The 16,331-nt window shown below is 44.9% G+C and overlaps 2 protein-coding genes across 4 annotated transcripts in view; one reads left to right on the forward strand and one right to left on the reverse strand.

The window, feature by feature from the left end:
• The window catches only part of Rpl29 (ribosomal protein L29), an 893,235-nt gene that overhangs the window by 452,820 nt on the left and 424,084 nt on the right, over nt 1-16,331 (forward strand). The window lies entirely within an intron of this gene.
• The window catches only part of Col6a4 (collagen, type VI, alpha 4), a 116,344-nt gene that overhangs the window by 13,377 nt on the left and 86,636 nt on the right, over nt 1-16,331 (reverse strand). For both annotated transcript variants that reach the window (XM_039081569.2, NM_001412226.1), the window contains 3 exons: nt 14,105-14,116; nt 13,526-14,019; nt 427-517 (listed from right to left, as the gene is read on the reverse strand). In XM_039081569.2, the coding sequence (XP_038937497.1) occupies nt 427-517; nt 13,526-14,019; nt 14,105-14,116 (597 nt within the window). The remainder of the gene's footprint in view (nt 1-426; nt 518-13,525; nt 14,020-14,104; nt 14,117-16,331) is intronic.

A 16,331-nucleotide genomic window follows, 5' to 3' on the forward strand; every position in this document is an offset into this window, starting at 1 on the left:
ATCTAGGATCCAGGACTCTACTCAGTGGGTTCAGTGACCACCCATCATACAAAGTAACACTAAAGGATGACGCTCACACTCACACATATACGGGAACTCTGAAGCACTGAACAGAATGTATCAGAGTATGCCAAAGGGGACAGGGAAGGGGGGCACTGTGGGGCACAACAATCACTTGACTCATGAGGAGTCACGTATCCTCTCTAGTCTGTGGTCACTCAGGAATGTAGTGTTTGTGTCTCTCAGAATAATGCTGACTTCCTAAGAAAAACTGAAAATCTGCATTTAATAAGAATTCCCAGATTCTAACACACTGTGCTTGCCAAGCTAATGAGTGTCCGAAGGGCAGGTCTAGCCTGTGGCTGGCAATTTACTCATCCAGTCTCAAGCCCTCGGTTGGATTAGAAGCGCTGTCCTAGCTCTTACCGTAGCAGAGAGTACAGCTGACCAGGCGTTCCACATCCTGCTGGTGCTCCGTCTCCCAGGTAAACAAGTGAAAGGTGTTGAGTCCATCCACCTAGTTCAAACATACGCACACAAATTCATGACCAGATGGCTCAAATTCCAAGTCAGTGTCTTTGTGGCTTTTAAGGAAATACCCAGTTACATAAATAAATATGTAGACATAGTTTGACATTGTGCAACACAATGTAGGGTCCTAGCTCTAAAGGGACACATACTGTGTACAAGGAGGAAGTTCTGTAATGTTCAGAGGGAAAGAGATAGACGCCGTAAAGGAAATACCTGTAGAATATTCCTGGTAATTGGGACTGGGGCATAATAACTAGCAGGTAAGAAGGAAGAGTCCGTCGGTGAATGGGGAGATCTGTTTATCTCTTTCATATACCTCTCTGATCATGATTAGTATAATAACTAACAACAAGGATTAAAGACAAAATATGAATAATAACAGCAAATACAACAAGGTCCCTAGAACACCTTCGAGGTGTCTTCTTCTTAAGAGGCACAACCAGACTACATTTCCCAGCCTCCTTTGCAATGAGTTCCTACCAATGACTGTGGCTTGGTTAATGGAATGTAGGTAAAAATGATTCACGTCACTCCAGGGCATGCATTGTATTTCCTTGCTCCCTCTCCTACCTTCGCCAGCCAGATTTAAAGGATGGAGAAGAAAGGGGCTTGATCCCCTAAAGTATAATGGGGCCACTGCTAGAAAAAGCCAGGGTCCTGAAGTGGCTATATACAGAAGAACATGCCCTGCCCCACCATCTTATGTAAGGACTACATTCACATCACAGCATTCAGGCTGGGTTCCACAGTTAGCCAGGCCTGACTAACACTGGTTCTGAGACTTCTACCTCATGATGAAAGCTAGAAATGCTCTCCAGTCCTTCCTCTCAAACACTGAGGTGGGGTCTGCAAATCTGCAGGGGTCTAAACTTATTCAGGTTCATCTTTTTACCCTCTCCCTATCAAAGCACAAAAGGTGGAGCCCCACTGAGGGTCTGCTCCTCCCCCTTCATGCTCCTGGCCAGAACAAGCCAACTCTTAGCACTCCTCTAGGTAGTGAGGTGGCCAGACCATGAAGATGTCCTGAGAGCTCTCAGGAAGACAGACCATCAAGGGTTACTCTGGAAAAGAACTTTCTGTGCCATAGACTCTTTACAGAGTTCATCGCTCTCTCTGTCACTGCCTTTCAAAGCCAACTCACTTGAAGGAAACATCTTAATGAGGAAAGAAATATGAAGAATTGACATCTGTTTATAGTAATGTAACACACAGACCAAAAACAAAAGGATGAAAATCTGAGAAAGGCAAAATCGCATCCTCTCTCATTCTTCACAGGGCAAGAACATCAAGTTGTAAGGAAGCTGACCAGTAGCTACTATCTAAAAGTCCTCCCCACAAGCCATATAGAGGACAGAAATGTGACAGGGCCATGCCTTCACTTGTGGAAAGACAGACAGAAGATCTGCAAGAATGAAAGGATTCTGATAGACGGATATGTTTTAGGAACTCAGGAAGAGGAGTGTCATTTCAAGGGAAGGTGTTGATGTAAGCAATGACATTTGTCACTTTTCAGAGCATAAGGAGGGCAATTTAACAGGCAAAGCAGTAGTGGTAGCCTTCTAGTGTGAGGGATAGCTTGTACCAAGACTCAGAGCTGGACAATGGCTTCCTAGCTGAACTCTACTCACTGGTCCATTTCTTGTGCACTACAGAATACCCACCTCCAATGTGCAGATGTTCCACATATCTGAGCCGTGGGGCTCCATGACACATGGGAGACACTAACACAGTCTTCTTGAGAACAGAGTTGCTAACACTCATCAATCAAATCTCTTCCAAATGGCCAACAGATCTAAGCACGGACTAGCCAAATGTACCCAATTTATCACTCCAGATTAAACCGTTGCAAACAGGAATGTGGCATGTTGTCGTCTTACTGGAAGTCACGGGAGGAGATTTTGAAGCTTTTGGGACCAGGATCCAGGGTAGCGGGCCAGGAGAAATGAGAAGCCGGGAGAACCCTAAGAGCATTACCGAAGCCTTGTAGGGATATGTTAAATTGGTATACAACTACTTTTAAATCACAGAAAGTATGGCTGAAGCTATATATAAAAGACAACCTTTAAATGAAGTTTTAAAGTAATGAAATACTTCAGACAAATGTAGACATTCACCCTACATCTGTACAAATCCATGCTCCTCCATTTTAGAGGTGGCTCCAGGGGAAAGTTCTAGGCCAAGCGTTTAGATCGTAGAGAATCTGGGTTATAATCTTTGATCTGCCCTTTATGGCAATGCAGCCGCAGAGAGATATCTGCCTTCAGTCTCCTTGGGGACAGTTTTAGGATAGAAGTAGGTACATCTGGGTTCTATGCCAGAACAGCCTGGTCCTAAGTTACTGTCATCTGTGTCCACATCTGTTCAGGACAATACATGAGGCCTTATGCTGTGAGCATCTCAGAGGCCAAATTCAATCAAAATTTGACTTAGATATACAAGCTTCACTTTTTAACTTTTCTTGGGAACAATAATTTCAGGATCCAACTTGACGCCTGCACTCTCCTTGCAAAATAATTGTGGTAACAAAGAACAAAATGCATCGGGAGTCCACAGGGAAGCTATGACTTGCCGCAGATACATCTGTATGGGGTTTTATTAATAACTTTCCAAAGCCATGGAACTCAAGCAGAAGCAGAGAGAGAATGTGTGATGGTCACCAGTGTGAAGAGAGAACACTAAGCCCATTGCTTCCTGCTGAGAATGTATCCACATCAAAGCAGGGGGACTGGAGGACCTCAAAGGCAAGCTGAAATCAACCATCACTAGAATCTGCACCTTTGAAGTCCTTACAACCCTAAACATCCAGTCATGTTTGCCCCAGTGGGGAGGCACAGTCAACAGAGCCAACAGCAGCCCCAGGAATGCAAGTCCCCCTTAGGGTTATGGTTAAAGTGGGATTCCTGACTCTGCCACAGAAAAGGATTTCAGGACAAGTTAGAATGATTAAGTATTTAGAGAGAATACAGGAAAGTGATAGAAATAGTCCCAAGGCCCCGGGTGTGGGGTTCCTGAGAGAGGGAACTGCTTTGGTATCTTTACCCTTAGAGAACTGTGTCCACTCCTCCAAGGATGTAATCTACAACAAGAATTAAAGGTTAAGCCATTGACCCTTTCTCAGACTTCTGGCTAAGACTGAGTGTAAACATTAAGCAAATCTTAAAATTTTAAATGAGATTTAAAGTCTGTTTAAGTTGGTGTACTTAGTTTTCTTACCTTGGAGAGTTTCCTAATGTGGGCTGGGAGACAGCTCAGTCACAGAGTGGTTTCTCTGTAAGCATGAGAGCAGAGTCTAATTCCCCAGAACCCACAGGGAAAAAGAAAAGAGCATAGTTGGCCCAGACTTATGATCCCAGCATTTGGAGGCAAGGACAAACTGATCCCTGGGGCTCAACAGCCAGCTAGGCTAGCTTACTAGGCAAATTCCAAGCTTATAAGATACCCTGCCTCACAAGAAAAGGTGAGTGACACCTAAGGATTGGCCAAGGTTATCCTCATACAGGCGAACCTGCATGTACACAACAGACACACACACACACACACACACACACACACACACACACACAGGATTTCCTTCTGTGAATAAAATTATAAGGTGGTTTAATGTGGTGAAATGTACTGTTTAATATTTAAGAATAAGGGGCTAGGGGCTCCAGACCCCATATGAACAACAATGCCAACCAACCAGAGCTTCCAGGGACTAAGCCACTACCCAAAGACTATACATGGACTGACCCTGGACTCCGACCTCATAGGTAGCAATGAATAGCCTAGTAAGAGCACCAGTGGAAGGGGAAGCCCTTGGTCCTGCCAAGACTGAACCCCCAGTGAACGTGATTGTTGGGGGGAGGGCGGTAATGGGGGGGAGGAAGGGGAGGGGAACACCCATAGAGAAGGGGACGGGGAGGGGTTAGAGGGATGTTGGCCCGGAAACTGGGAAGGGGAATAACAATCGAAATGTAAATAAGAAATACTCAAGTTAATAAAGATGGGGAAAAAAAAGAATAAGGGGCTAGGAAGATGGCTCAATAGGTAAGAGTGCTTACCATGCAAGCATGAGAACCTGAGTTCAAATCCCCAAGAATCATGGGGAAAAAAAAAAAACAGAGTAGCCACACGACACACTCCTGTTCCCCCAGTGTCTCGATGAGCCAAAGGTAAGAGGATCTCTCAGGCTGGCTGCTTGTCAGCTACCTCCAGGTTCCAAGAGAGACCCTGTCTCAAAGGAATAAAGAAGAGAGTGACAGAGAAGGACACTCAATGTCTTCTTCTGACTGTGAGTGCTCTCACCCACATGGGCATAGGTAGTGAGAATTTTGGTTTCCTTAAAAACATAGAAATATTATAAGACCAGGTTCTAATTTTAATCCCAGGTATGGGATATTGGGTTGCTTCAGACTATCCACAGCAGCTGACTATGATTTGCCTCATGCTCTAGCAGGGGCATGACTTTACCAGCTGCACAGCTTCTGTGATTGTGTAATGTTTGAAATTCTGGGACCTCTTCAGAGGGAGATATAAATGCTAGGGCCCTGAGAGGTGTGGGTTGGTGGTTGGTTGCTGTTGGTTGTGGCTTATTAAGTAGTCATGTACAAAGAAGAAACAACAAGAAGAAATTAGAGCTCCTAATGTTGAAGTTCAAACTTGCCACAAGGAACTTGGCACCCCTAATGAGCAGGAAGTAGTTTAAGGATACTGATGCCCAATTCCTCTCTTTTTTTCTGTCCTATCTAGTGTTAGAGAGTTGAAAAGGTAGAAGAAAGAAGAAACCACAAAGTAGCCAAAGAAGTCTGGCTACAGGAATATACTACACAAACACACACACACACACACACACACACACACACACAGAGAGAGAGAGAGAGAGAGAGAGAGAGAGAGAGAGAGAGAGAGAGAGAGAGAGAGATATTTAGGGATAAGAGATAAATGCTGATAGAGTGAACTCAAATTTACAAACATCCTGACCCCAAATAGGCATAGTTTGCTCATTCATTGTAATGTTCTCATTTGAAATGTCTTGTTTTAAAGAAACAGAAATGATTTCTGTAGACACTTGCGGTTTGACCAGTTGTGTGGAAGTTTCCTGACGCTTACTCTGCGGGAAAGGCAAACTAGATCCCAGGCTGAGGGGCTCCCTTCCGTTTCACGTCACCTCTGATGTTTCCTATCTTTCCATCCCAACTTAGTGGTTAAGACAGGCAGAGACTACACATACCCATGGGTTTGCACAGACATTCTTTGCTGGCAGAACGTCTCAAGAACAACACTCAAACCTCATCCGCATCCTACCCACCCCATACTAAAGACCTTCCCATGAACCCTCGTCTTGGAGACTCCCAGGCTTTAACTTAAGGCTTCAGCTGTTGTGCTCAGCTGCCAGAGGCCAAAAGTGAATGTTCATTCCTGGGACTGAGATGGGGGAGGCTCTTGGCCTGAAAAAACAAAAACAGACTGGGAGGGTAGAAGCAAGTCCTAGGGAGGGAGGTTTACCTTGGAAAGGGTTGGAGCTGACTAGACTCTAAGGAGTTTACAAACTATCTGGCACTGAGCTGGGGTAAGGGCTCGGAAAAGAGGAAGAAACGGTGGGAGTGAGAACGTTAAGAGGCCAGAGGAAGAGAGAAAGGACACAGCCACCATCTACCCTGTGGCTGGCCTGAGGAGCTTGGATAGAGCTTTGGCTCCTCTAAACTATCATAGTGCCACCGAAGGCAACCAAGCAACCCACTCTCGCTGTACTCCCTAGAAACACTAGGAGTCAAAACTCGGATAAGATGTGATGGTTTGTATGTTGGGCCCAGGGAGTGGCACTATTTGGAGACGTGGCCTTGTTGGAGAAAGAGTGTTCTATGAATGTGGACTTGACCCTCTTCTCTTAGCAGTCTTTAAATGAAAATGTAGACATCTCTGCTCCTCCTGAACCATGTCTGCCTGGATGCTGCCATGTTCCTGCCTTGTTAATAATGGACTGAACCTCTGAGCCTGTAAGCCAGCCCTATTAAATGCTGTCCTTTATAAGAGTTGCTTTAGTCACAGTGTCTGTTCACAGCAGTAAAATCCTAACTAAGACAAGAAGTTGGTACTAGGGACTCAGGTGTTGCTGTAATAGGCCTGACCACACTTTTGTTTGGAAAAAAATGTGAATTTGAGGACTTTGGATTTGGAAAGAAGTGGAGTGCTTTAAGCGGAGCATAATGGGCCATCCTAGTAGGAATATGGAAGATTTCGTTGTGAGAGTGCTTTGAACTGTGGAAGCCTAGCTCTTAAGGCTTCAAAGGAGAAGAATTTTAATATGTGGCCACATTTTGGTGAAGAAAGTGGCTGCTTTTTGCCCTTTTGTGAAGAGTCTTCCTGAGGCTAAGATGAGGAGACTCAGATTAATTGCACTGACAAAGGAAGTCCCAGAAATGCCCATCATAGACTTTGTTCTCTGGTCAGGTCTCAGGAAGAGCATTTTAAACAAGCATAGAAAGCTGAGAGAGGAAAAATATAAACATACGGTTCGAGTATTAAAGGAGCACCAGGAAGTGGAATGGAGCTGAATCCTGTGTTCAAGGAGATAAACAGATTAAGGAAGTGGTGACTTTGTGGCAAGATCCCAACCGGCTAAGCTTATTATTTATGTGTTTGCCATTGAACAGGAAATAGTTATATTAGGCATTATTATTACTGAGTTATGGTTTTTACTTGAACTCTTCATCTGGAATAAACTACAATCCAGAAATGAAAGACAAGGCCTCTTGATCTGGATCTTGAGACATAGTGGCCATGAAAAGCTTAGGCTCTGGTAAAATGGTACACTCCTTTAATTCCAGGAGACAGAAGCAAGTAGATCTCTGAGTTCAAGGCCCGCCTGGTACACAGAAAGTTCTAAGTAAAACTTAAATCCAGTTGTAGTGGACCACATCTTTAATCCTAGCACTAAGGAGACAGGTCTGCAGATCTCTGAGTTCAAAGTCAATCTAAAGAGCAAGTTCTAGGACAGCCAAGCTTAGGCAGTGAAGGAGTTGGAAAACAGAAAGCTGGTGTTAGTGTTATAGAACAAGGGAGCCGGCCATGTTTCAGCTCAAGCAAGCAACAGAACTTGGTCATAAGGCTCTGGCTTTAGAGTCAAAAACAGAAGGGACTACTGGGACAATTGATGCTGGTTATCTGGAGCTAAGAAATTAGTGATGATATAATAGCATAAGTGAGGTGAAATCTGGGAAGTATTTTCTGAGAACACAAAGAAGCTGTGTTCCAGAGATAGCCCAGGTTTAACCACCTGCTGCAGCTGTACTTGGTAATGTGTAAGAGTCACCCAGATGGTACTGGTTTTAAAGGTGTGAAGAGGTCATGGAGAGCAGCTGAGGCTTGGCACTGTGAGAGGCCAGAGGCCATCAGTAAAGGTGCAGCCTCAGTTGCAGTTGATATCTCAGGACTGAAGGGGCCACGCAAAGGAGTTGAGGCTTGGCACCATGAAAAGAGCCTACGAGAGGCTATTGGTGAAGTCTAGTTGCTGTGGAAAACCCCAGTATACTGGAAATGCCAGTGTCATGGGATGATCAACAAGAATAGCAACAGCAGTGGAGTGGAGTCAGCCAGAGCCTAGAGTGCTACAGAGGGCAGGGCTGAAGATGTGACACAAATCTTTTAGAAGAGCCCAGATCATGTGTGGATCCCAGACATTGTGCAAGAAGCTATAAAGTTGAAGTTGCTTTGGAAACCCCAAGATGTTCAAGATGCCAGAGCCGTGGGATAGTTGCTGAGGAAAGCTACTAACAGGGAATGAAACCAGCCCAAGAGAAAGAACTTTGTTGCAGTCAACAAAGATGGGAAGGAGCTGGAGATCTGAAGACCTCTTTGACATCAGACATGGAGATGCAGAGTTTGGAGTTTGCCCAGCTGGTTTCCTAACTTGCTTTGGGGATTACAGTTAAGTGATTGATTGGATGGATATCAGAAGAGACTTTGAACTTTGGACTTTTAACATGGTTGGGACTGCTACAGACATTGAGGACTTTTGAAGTTGGACTAAATGTATTTTGCATTATGCTATGTTTGAACAGCTTATGGGGGCCAAGGAGTGCAATGTGATGGTTTGTATGTCTACTCCAGGGAATGGCACTATTAGGAGGTGTGGCCTTGTTGGAGTAGGTATGGCTTTGTTGGAGGAAGTGTGTCCTATGGGTGTGGGCTTGACCCTCTTCCTAGCTGCCTGGAAACCAGTCTTCTCCTAGCAGCCTTCAGATGAAGATGTAGAACTCTCAGCTCCTCCTGCACCAATCCTGCTGGGATGCTACCATGTTCCTGCCTTGATGATAATGGACTGAACCTCTGAACCTGTAAGCCAGCCCCAATTAAACGTAGTCCTCATAAGAGTTGCCTTGGTCATGGTGTCTCTTCACAGCAGTAAAACCCTAAGACACTACAGTGAGAAAGAGGGACTTGGGAACATGCCATCTCAGGATGCAAATTCCTGGACTATGTGGCTTAGAAGAAGGCATTTCTTCCTCTTGCCTTCGTTCGTTTCATCTGAGCAATGTAGGTTATCATTTGTAACTGGTAGGACAGTCGTGAGGGTTAGACGGCCCTTGTGATGGTTAGATATCAACCTTACATAAACTGTAATCACCTCAGAAGACGGTCTTAATACAGAATCATCTGCGCCGAGTTGGTCTGCAGGTATGTCCGTGGGGGAGCATCTTAACTAAGTTAATGGATATGGGAAGATTCAGCCTACTGTGGGCATGAGTGCCACCATTCCCTAGACAGGGAGTCCTCTATAAGAGTAAAGAATTTAAAAATGGTACCTAGAACTAGGGACATAGCTCAAGGCCACGCAAGCTTGGGGGTTTTTGATCCCCAGCTCCCATGTGAAAGGCTGGGCATGATGGTATGGGGTGAGTTTGTAATCCCAGAGCTAGAAAGAACAAGACAGATGGATCCCTCTGCCTCCCTAACCAGCCAGCTTAGCCCAAGAGAAGAGCTTCAGTTCCCAGTGTGAGACCACGTGGGCAAAACCAAGGTGGACAACTCTGGATGAACTACATCCATGGTTGACTGCTGGCCTCCACATACACAAAACGAATGTCTTTATATGACTTTCACAAATTCTAAAATTACATCAAAATTGAAGTCTCTCTCTCTCTCTCTACCTCTCTATCTCTCTCTACCTCTCTCACACATACACACATACACACACACACACACACACACACATACACACACACACACACACACGACACAGTTTCTTCATCTTCTACAGCTGATGATGTATGAAGGGAGAGGACTTCTGTGACTGCGGACCTTCCAGTCTTTGGATTTGCTAAGGAGTAAAACTAGGACCCCTAATATTACTCTAGAGATAAAATACCCTAAAAGAGAGAAAGGACTGAGAACCTGGAAGGTCTCTGTTTAGTGTTTTTAACTTTTGACTTCAAAGCCTTGGGGCTCTCGAGAGCTCCAGACCTTGAACACTCACTTAACTGCTGTGTCTCGGTGTCACTGTCTGAAGAACAGGCTCATCATACTGCCTATCTCATTGGGTTCTGAGGATTAAGTGAATCAATAAAGGCTTGGAACGGTGGCTGGATCAATAAACATGAGCTATCTTCCTAGGCGACATTTCAAGGGAATCTGTGCAAGGCTTTTCAGAGAGAAAAATGAAATCCAGAGCCTTGCACTTTCTCTCTAACGCTCAGCTTCTTTGCTCTAAGAAGATAATCAGATGAAGACTTGCGTTTTGAGGCGTTAAGACCTCGATGACAATGGGATCGGGCACGGGGGTGGGTTCAGGCGCAATAACGCCATTTCATTTAGGACTGAAACAACTCCATGGATAAGGAGAAGAACTTTCCAATAGGCATGACACTCTCTAAGTGTGTTTAATGAACTAAGAAGTTAGCGTGCCTGTTTGTGTAATCCTTTCACCTTGAGCTACCATCATTCGCCCAGAGGTTGTATTGGGGATTGTTCTGAAAATTACAAAAACTCAGAGGTGAAAGACAAAAAAGTCTTACACGCGTCAGCCAGCCTTTGGGCAACGCATTCAGAAGACGAATCACAAGATAAACCCCACTGCCATCAGTAGATTGCCCTCAAGTGAAGAATAAAGAGCGAGGGAGGGCTGCGGTGTACCCACTGGAGAAGAACAAGGGCTGAGGGGCCTTGAAGACGCCGTTGTCACTTTGACGATGTCTCTCCTTGCCAGTGTCACCAGCAGCAAGGTCATCTGTCACATCTGAACTGACAAGCACCGTTTAGCATCTTTTCTAAACCATTAAATTTTCACAATGCCGAGCTGTCTCCCTGCATGCAGCCTGGGGCAAGAGCATGTCCACGGGATGGAGAGGAGGGAGGCTAAAGAGACAGCATGGAGTGTCGAGTGTCTTCAAGCTGGCAACTTCACCCCACAGAGCATTTCCTGCTTTCACCCTGAAGCACACCCACCGTGAAGAGGTGAGCAGGCCATGACTAAGGATGAACCTACCAACCAGAAGCAAACACTAGCTGTCCAGCAGCCTGTCAGAGAGCAGCACAGGGCTGCATTCAGGGGGAGGTGACTGCACACGGTGTCGCTTTCGAAATGTCAGGGGCTGAGGAATACATGTGTTGATAGTTATACCTGGATAGGAGCTTACTTAACACGGTAGCACAGTGCACACGTCTAAGAATCAACACATAAGCTTGTGATGGCTTGCAAACTGCCAGGAAGGATGGGCAGCCATCTCAGGTTGAGAAACAAAGAGAAAATGAAGAGATGGATGGAGTTCTTTCTTGTTCTTGCTGCATCCTTCTGGCCTGGGATATCTGGACAAGGCAGGCCGCTGGGGGAAGATCTCAGTAATTTTCAGAATGCTTTGATAAAGGCAGAGAATAAAGCTAACGATTTGAGCTACAGATGCCCCTCTCCATGCCTTTTGCGGTTCAGGTAGTTTGTTGTTTTAGTTTAGTTTGGTTTGGTTGTTTGGAGACAGTGTCTTCCATAGCCCAGGTTGGTCTTGAACTTGCTACGTAGCCAACAGTGACTATAAATTTCTGACCCCCCTGCCTCTACCTCCCAAGTGTTAGGATTACATACATGCGCGACTTTCCTCGGTTTATGCGGGGCTAGGATCAAATCCAGGACTTTACACATGCTAGGCAACTGCCCCAGTAACTGAGCTATGTCCTCGGACCCCAGTGTTGCATTTCGGAGCCAAGAAAAGTGAGACCCGGACCGTTCAACTGTTAGGAGAGCGCCTATAAGCACCTCGGCACCTATGAAAGTGAAAAAGCCATTGCATCTCTACCTCAAGTCATTAGCTCTATACTCTGCCTTTATCAAAGCATTCTGAAAGTCACTGAGAACTTCCCCCAGCGGCCTGCCCTGTCCAGACATCCCAGGCCAGAGGATGCAGCAAGAACAAGAAAGAACTCCGTATCTTCATTTTCTCTTTGTTCCTCCACCTGAGATGGCTGCCCATCCTTCCTGGCAGTTAGCAAGCCGTCACAAGCTTATGCGTTGATTCTTAGACACGCGCACTGCGTGTCAACCAAATTTCTCACCTAGGCGTTCTGCTGCACAACTCTATCTCAAGAGAAAATGAAGTGGTCTGGTGCAGCTGAATCCATTAGTTATGAAGGAGAGCCAGGTGACATATCCACTTCTCCAGGTCAGAAATGGTCAAGTGTCGGCAATGTCACGTGGCTAAACACACGGTGGAAGAAAATCAACCTTCAGTTTGATGAACTGTCCCAGAAATTCTGTGAGCAGGTATCGCATAGGTTTTAGTTAGAAAACTTTAGAGACTAGACATCGGGACAACTCCTACTTTCTACGCACATTGAAACACCACACTGACATAAGGGGCAACGTACTCATGCACACAATGCGGATGAGCAAGACTGGACATGTTGGCTGGAAGAAGTCAGATACGAAAGACTAGCTAAGGGGTGATTCCATTTATATCAAGACTCAGAATATGCAAGAGTTAACTGCTTGTGATCAAAGTCAGTGGGGTAGTTACCATGGGCTGTATGGCTTGGTAAGGAACAAGGAAAGAATTTACAAACACCAAAGGTGCTCTGAATCTTAAATCACATCCTGGTCATAGAGGAGTCAAATGGGTAAGAATCCATCTGGGCTTGCTCTGTCAGCAAAGTGTTTGCCGTGTAAGCACAAAGACCTGAGTTCTGATCCTCAGTAACTAGGTAAAAATCCAGATAATGGCACAAGCCTAAAATCCCAGCACTGCAGATATGGAGTCAGGAGAATAGTGGGGTTGGTTAGCCAGCCAGCCTAGCCTACTGAGCAAACTCCGGGACAGTGAGAGACCCTGTCTCACTGTCTCAAATCACAAGGTAATTAGCTTCTGAGGAATGACAGCCAAGGTCGAGCTCTGGCTTTTACATGTATGCCTATGTATATACACGTGTGTGTGTGTCTGTGTGTGTGTGTGTGTGTGTGTGTGTGTGACACAATCCATTCATGTGTGTGCTTTAAAAGCAAAGCATTTTTCCATGTTGTTAAAAGGGCACATAAGGTTTTGTACAGGTAAGAGGAAGGAGGAGGAGGAGGAAGGATGCCAAAGTGGATAATCTCTGGTGTTAGTTTAGCATACTGTAATGCACAAGCTTAATGGCAGATTGTAGTCTGCTGCTAACTACAAAAATATCCTTACCTTCTCTAAGCCTTGATTTTCTTGCAGTGGAGAGCACCAAGGCCTAACTAATAGAGCTTTGAGGGCATTACATGCAACAACATCTGTGAGGCCCTTAACACAGTTCATGTGCTTCCTAAGAGCCTGTTAGGTCTCTAGTAGCTCTGTCAAGAGTGTCCATACTGAGACTCCCTCATCTCTCCCATATTCAGAAATTTCTGGAGAATTCTTCCCCTGAACCACTCTTACTATTCATGTGATCCCTGGTAGAGGAGTAAAAACCAGACTAACTCCAGGACCTCTTCCCATCAGCCCTTGCACCCCTTCCCATGAGGCCTTGCACCTCTTCCCATCAGCCCTCCCCACATCTCACATACCAGCAGGGCATCTGGGAGGTTGTGGTCCTCTGTGAAGGTCACTACTGCTGTGACAATGTTCGCTGCATGGAGCTCCAGCATGGCTGTGTTGACAGAGGTTGCGTCATAATTTCCACCCACCTGGAAGAACACGGCTACTTTCCTCACCAAAAACCCTGAGCGTACACGTTTGAATACATGTCTAGCCACAAACTTCATGGTGGCCCCAAGGTTTCGGAACCCAGATGACCTTTCCAGGGGGATTTTCCTGACAGCCTGTAGAAGGGTAGCTTTTCCCCGATGGTCTGACAAGCGCACTAGATAATCTGTCCTCATGTTGTAGGAAACAATGGCCACTCGAGCACCAGTGGGACAGTTGCTCTCACTCATTTCCAGCTTCATCAACAGAGATAATAAAATGTTTCTCATCCTCTCAAAGTCTGACTGGGAGACGTCGTTGGACATGTCCAAGGCAAAGACCACTTCCGTCGGGAATGCTGGGCATCTGGAAATACCTTGACACGGGGATATACAGACTTGAGATGTCTGGGGCAGCGGCTAGGCGGGTGAGGGCTTATGAAAACAGTGTGCGATATTTACCTATCGAACAAGCTGGAAGGGAAAAGACACTGTTAGTGTCTGTATATGGGCAATTTATATTTCAATATAAAATACACTTTTTTGGTTTGACAGCTTTCTCTGTGTCATTGAAGCTGACCTTGAGTGTAAAACCCTCTTGCCTCAGTCTCCCAAATATTTGGAGTTTCAAACCATATCCACTTTGAAAAATCCTCTCTTGAGAAATCCAAATGACCTTCTAGATACTCCTCTCTGGTATGGGAAAAACCCCAACTATTTGCCCATTTTCCCCCCATTATAATAGGACTGCAATTTCTGACTGGGTATGTGGCCGTCTGAAACAAAGGTCACGCTTCCACTGGGCTAGCTGGCTTACTGCATTCTGGATAACACAGACTAAGAAAAATGGTAAGACTTTGCAAAAGCATCTTTATATCCTAATGAAACCCATTATTTAGTAGCCTAAAAGGGAGAGGCAAGAGCACCCTTTGCCCTTTGCCCTTTGCCCTTTGCCCTTTGCCCTTTGTCCCTTGCCCTCTGTCCCTCTCTCCCTTCCTTTCCAGGCTGGATGAAATGTAGATTCAATGACTGAAGCTTGATTAACTTCTCGCAGCATGAGATAATTTGGGAAATACAGCAACTAACACATGCACACACACACACACACACACACACACACACACACACACACACACAATGACACATAAGAAACTACAAGGAGACTTCATCCTGGAACCCTGGAATGCATACTCCAGGACTCTGCCACATCCCAGAATTTGACCCCAGCTTTGACCTGAGAGACACATTTCCCCATTGTCATTGAGGACTTTGGTTGCATTCAACTAAAATTAAATCCAACTAAAGCACCAAGCTATTCTGAAGCTGCATCTTACGTGTGTCTCATACATATTCATAAAATATAAATAATATATAATTATATGTATATCTTATGTGAAGTATGTGTGCGTATACATATATATGTGCATAACACATGCTCATTAAAAGTTAAGATTATCCTTAGTTCACCATCTATGTATCCAAACATAAAAATACTTTTATTTTGTAATACTTGGAGCTTAAAGTATATTTGACTCTGGATCTTGTTACCCTGGGTAGGACTGTTTTTATCGGTAAACGCCAAGTGCTGTCATATATTCTACTATGTAGCTGCCCTACGGTCTCTTCAGCCAGTGTCCCTCAGTGTGAGCACACACGTACAAGTATCTGTGCCTGTCTGTCCAACCACAGTCTGCCCGTCACAGTCTGCCCGTTACGTGACCATTCCAGTTGCTCTTTGGGCATTATTTTATAGTCCCACAAGTCACAGTCATACTCTCCTCAAATCAGTGGTAAGGATTATTTTGACTTTTCAAAAGTATTTCCAATTTGAAGCCTCGACCTGGTGGGGCAAGCCTGCATTCCTAGCTCTCGCGAGGTTGATGCAGGAGGATGGCAAGTCTGAAGCCACTGCAGTATACATAAAGAGTTTCAGACCAGATAGCTTAATTAGCAAGACCCTATCTCTAAAGACCAGAACTATATAAATAAATATGCACATATATGTATATTGTATGTATGTATGTATATGTAACAGGCTTTATATATTTCCAGTTTGAGGACCATAAAGAGCATATCATACTTTTAATTCATCTTCCATTTCTACTGAGGGTGAATATTCTCACAGGTGCATTGTTAATTTGTAATTTTTTTCTTCTCTGACTCTTTATGTCTCTTGCCTATTTTCAATTCAAAGGGTTTTTTTTTAAACATTTAGATTTAGCTCTCTAAAAATTACTCCATGCTTATATATAAAAATGATTAGGCAGCAGCAACTTTAACCTTCACATGGCATAGCAAGGGCACTGAGCCCTTCCCCTGACTCTGCTGCTTCTATCTCCAATATTTTTTTTCTCGCTTTTCTATTTGCTTCTGACCCTGTGGTGCTCCTCGATGTAAGGGGTTTGACTTTCTACATGGTCAATTCCTCCTTGCTACTCAAGCTGATAGCATTACTCTATGTGACCCCTGTCAAAATGGATCCTGGACTCTCCTTCAACAGCAGCTGGATGGGGGTGGACAGAAGCCAGAAGGTTGAGCAAGAAGGCGAGTGGTTGTGGAGAAAGCCCAAACTTCTACACAAGAGCTTTCAACTCAGTGTTCTTTTGCTATCGCCAGCGAGGAGAGGTGTGTGCTCTCTGTGGGGGCGAGCGCCCACAATGTTTTTTAAAGAGAGCACGAAGTGTCAACC

This window comes from Rattus norvegicus, chromosome 8 (genome assembly GCF_036323735.1).
Source record: "Rattus norvegicus strain BN/NHsdMcwi chromosome 8, GRCr8, whole genome shotgun sequence".
Taxonomy (NCBI): domain Eukaryota; kingdom Metazoa; phylum Chordata; class Mammalia; order Rodentia; family Muridae; genus Rattus; species Rattus norvegicus.